We start from the raw sequence: 4,343 nt of genomic DNA on the forward strand, positions 1-4,343 counted from the left end.
AGACACACACACACACCGGCACTATATTCCTGTTCAAAACACAACCACCTCTGTCTCATCTCTCCTCAGTTCATCATTGTCAGTTTCCTGGCGTTCCCCCCGGAGGTCAAGTTGTTTGACTACGTCTACCCACCCTGGACCACTGTTCTGGGCTACTGCATCGGAGTGTCCTCCTTCATCTGTGTACCAGCCTACATGGTGTACCACCTGCTCACTGCCAAAGGGACCTTTAAACAGGTAAGAGCCTCCAGAGGGCTTGGGGTGGGCCTCTCCCRCTCCAGTCCCCCTTCCGTCCCCCTGCCATCACCAGGCTACTAACATAGGACACAATCAAAGGGAGAGATGCAGAGAGTAGGAATACAAGCTACGACGGGTTCCAGACCTTGCGGTTCAGACACTCGCGCGTGCAAGCACAAAACACACACAAACACACACATGCTAACATAGACAAGCGACAGACACCGCGGCACCTGCACACTGTCACGTTGCCAAGCCAGAAAACAGCTCCTTGTTTGAGAAGACAAACCGACATCAAACAGCCTRGTACACACAGCGCCTCKCTCCCTCCTCTCCCTGCCTTTGATGAACCTGTCATCCAATAAGCCCAGTGTTTGCKCCAGTGCCTCACCGCACAATGGGACTGACAGACAGTGTCAGCAGAGGGGTGTGTGTGTTACGTGTGGTGTTCTGGTCGTACATCTGTGTTAGTGTGTGTGTGTTACGTGTGGTGTTCTGGTCGTACATCTGTGTTAGTGTGTGTGTGTGTGTTACGTGTGTGAGCGTTGTATGCCTAACCTACCGCTGCGGCCAGTGAGTGTAGACAGACGGATCAGAGCGAGGTCAGGATGACATAAAGTCTGTGTGACATCGCTCAATAACAACGATCTGTCGGGTTACGCCACAGTTTTACCAGGCACCACTTCTTACGCTCAGACTACCAGAAATCTGTCACTTTCAATGGAAGCAGACGTGGGAAAGTCCTTATGAGTGGAGCGACTGTGCAATAACCAATCCAAGGAAAGGAGGGTCTCGCTAGATAGCTTTGACACTGTGCTGGATAGGCTAACAGCCAACGTGCCCATTTGCATGTTGTTTYGAAGATTCCACACGAAAACTTCTAGTATAACCGGACTGTTACAAGGTGAACCCAACACTCAATGACAGTGGCTTGGATGAAATAACTCTGGTGTCCCCTCCTACCCCTCTCTTTTCTGTCCCACCCTTCCTCCCTTCCTTATCCCTCAGCGTCTCCTGAATGGCATCACCCCTGTACCCAGTGGGCCTCACAGTGACATTATCATCACCCACGCRGTCTGACCCAGTGGTCTGACCAGGCCGYGTGGACTACACCACCCTCTGCTGGACATAGAGCACAACTGCAGGACGGGGAGGGTTCACGCCCCCCCACTTCTCCTCCAGAACCCCCACAGCAGACTTCAGAAGCACAGAGGCACCCTGTTTATCCCACTGAACCCAGGGCTGAGGTGGGGGCGCTGGGACACACTGTCTGCAGCATCTCACACCCCTCCTCCGTCGTCTCCCTCCTGGCTCATTCTGTTAGCAGCTAATGTCGTCACTGGTTTCATACTGGGCCACGCTGGTCAGAGCATTTCAACCACCAGACAGAGGGTTTTAGATGCCACAGCACAATGGCATGTGTACTGTTATTGAAGCGTAATGTTGCCTTTAAAGTCTATACCTGTCCATTATAATTGGAATTCATCCACACAGTATGAGGCATAAACAACCACACTTCCTTGTCTCTGCTTTGTCAGGTCCACTAAACAATGTTCACAAGCAAACATCTCATCTCACGGCTTCGTTTGACGTTATATCCTTGTTTCATGAGTTCTGCATTCAGATATTTAGCTGGACATTGATTGCAAAATGCAGGTATCTTTTCAAGTTTCTCTATGAAACCAAATGTTCCATGGATATTTCTACAGCTTTTTCCAGATGTGAGCTGATGTCATGCTTTAMGATGACTTGGTGGGAGCTTGTCAGTGTTTCTGAATGGGATGGCTGAACCTATGAAGGGCCTTGAWGAGTGTCAGAGCGTCTCCACACTGTGAAGCGCTGTATGTTGGTGTTGTATGACGCYCTGCAGTACTGATTCTGCTCTGTAAGCATATCCAAGTTGTTGGGGAACATAGAGACAAGTTCAGAAGAGAAAACAGGGCTTTGTCCAGTTATGTGGGGGGATTCTTTAGCTGCAGTATGGAAGGCTCTGGTGTGTGTGTGTGTGTGTGAGAGACAGAAATGGAAGGAACGTGGGGAGAAGCTACCCTGTGCAGATCAGAAGGAGTGGGTTATATTATCGCAATATAAGATGTATATTTATTTGAAATAATTATTATTGCTGTCAAATCTATACTTTCATGTATTTGTTTATCTCATTTACTATAAACTGACATGCTGATTTAGTTTCTTAAATATGTAAAACACCATTTCCGTGCTAACTGCCTACATTGGGAATCCAGTATTGAACACAACTACGTTCATCTCCATCGCTCAGTCTTCAAGGATGTGTCTAAAAACAGGTATCTGTCTTTACTTTCGACCAAATAATCTGTTGTGTGTTGGAATGGTTGTAATAGTATGACATGTACGTGTGTATTAAGTGAGTCTTGGTATCGGTGTGTGTCTCTTTGTTCTGTGAATACTTGTCTACTCTCTTGAGCGGGTTATGTTTGTGTGTGCATCAGACCAGGGTGCAAATACTATAGGGAATCTTTCAAATACTTTGTGTTTTCTTTTGCCTGCCACGTGCCAGATAGGTGGGTTTGTTTTAGCCTGCCTCGTGCCAGATAGGCAGAGTTTGTTTTAGCCTGCCTCGTGCCAGATAGGRMYYWWRYWWRRKYCCTGTCTCGTGCCAGATAGGCAGAGTTTGTTTTAGCCTGCCTCGTGCCAGATAGGTGGGTTTGTTTTAGCCTGCCTCGTGCCAGATAGGCGGGGTTTGTTTTAGCCTGCCTCGTGCCGGATAGGCGGGGTTTGTTTTAGCCTGCCTCGTGCCAGATAGGCGGGGTTTGTTTTCGTTTAGCCTGCCTCGTGCCGGATAGCGGGTGTTTGTTTTAGCCTGCCTCGTGCCGATAGCGGGGTTTGTTTTAGCCTGCCTCGTGCCAGATTATAGGCGGGGTTTGTTTTAGCCTGCCTCGTGCCGGATAGGCAGTTTGTTTTAGCCTGCCTCGTGCCAGATAGGTGGTTTGTTTTAGTCTGCCTCGTGCCAGATAGGTGGGTTTGTTTTAGCCTGCCTCGTGCCAGATAGGCGGGGTTTGTTTAGCCTGGCTCGTGGCCAGATAGGTGGTTTGTTTTAGCCTGCCTCGTGCCATATAGCCGTGTGGCTCAGTTGGTAGAGCATGGCGCTTGCAACGCCAGGGTTGTGGGTTCATTCCCCACGGGGGACCAGGATGAATATGTATGAACTTTCCAATTTGTAAGTCGCTCTGGATAAGAGCGTCAGCTAAATGACTTAAATGTAAATGTAAATATAGGCGGGGTTTGTTTTAGCCTGCCTTGTGCCAGATGGGCGGGGTTGTTTTAGCCTGCCTCGTGCCAGATAGGCGGGTTTTGTTTTAGCCTGCCTCTGCCAGATGGACGGGGTTTGCAGGATTGCGACTGTTCTATTGGTTCCATTGAACCAGGTAAGCTCAATCAAATCTGAAGTATTTGAAACGATTTCAAATAGTATTTCAACTGGGGATTGGTGTACGTGTGTGTAAGCGTGCATACCTTGCGAGCATGCATACATGAGTGGTGCGTGTATACAACGTGTGTGTGTGTGTCAGCGTGCATGTTGTGTACGTTATGAACTGAAGTAGCAGTGTCAGACTCTGTCAACTTTGTCAGTGTGTGTAACCTGTGTGTGCATGCCAGTGTGTGTAACCTGTGTGTGCATGCCAGTGTGTGTAACCTGTGTGTGCATGCCAGTGTGTGTAACCTGTGCTTCAGCTTGCATCTGTGAAGTGACCTTCTCTTGTCTTGTTCTTCTCCAAAATATCCAATGAAGATGATAAAACCACTCCCTCGTACCTCTCGAGCCTATATAATGTATGATCTATGTATGTCTGTAAAAGATTGTATTGAGAAATAAACCTGTATAGAAGAAAGATATACAAATATATGAATTAATAGATAAATAAAGTTAAGATGTAAATGAGTAGCTATGCCTCTTGCATTTTCTTCCCACAATGCTTTTGTAACACTGTTTTGTATGTTTTGTAACACTTGAATTGGGTTCATTTCTAAGATTCTTTTAGGAATGAGGTAGTTAGACAGTTAGACAGTCCATTTTCCGCTATACATATTCCACCACTAAGGGCATTAGCTAGGGCCAGGTGCTTGAA

At 47.5% G+C, this 4,343-nt stretch overlaps 1 protein-coding gene across 1 annotated transcript in view; it reads left to right on the top strand.

Annotated features, from left to right (window-relative positions):
* LOC139022778 (sodium-dependent serotonin transporter-like) overlaps nucleotides 1–4,159 on the top strand; it is a 7,279-nt gene extending 3,120 nt beyond the window's left edge. Inside the window, exons 2-5 of the mRNA XM_070433968.1 lie at nucleotides 3–237; nucleotides 1,246–3,024; nucleotides 3,170–3,300; nucleotides 3,492–4,159. Of these exons, the coding sequence (XP_070290069.1) occupies nucleotides 3–237; nucleotides 1,246–1,317 (307 nt within the window). The 3' untranslated portion in view covers nucleotides 1,318–3,024; nucleotides 3,170–3,300; nucleotides 3,492–4,159. The remainder of the gene's footprint in view (nucleotides 1–2; nucleotides 238–1,245; nucleotides 3,025–3,169; nucleotides 3,301–3,491) is intronic.
* The last annotated feature ends 184 nt before the right edge of the window (nucleotides 4,160–4,343 follow it).

This window comes from Salvelinus sp. IW2-2015, linkage group LG22 (genome assembly GCF_002910315.2).
Source record: "Salvelinus sp. IW2-2015 linkage group LG22, ASM291031v2, whole genome shotgun sequence".
NCBI classification, from domain to species: domain Eukaryota; kingdom Metazoa; phylum Chordata; class Actinopteri; order Salmoniformes; family Salmonidae; genus Salvelinus; species Salvelinus sp. IW2-2015.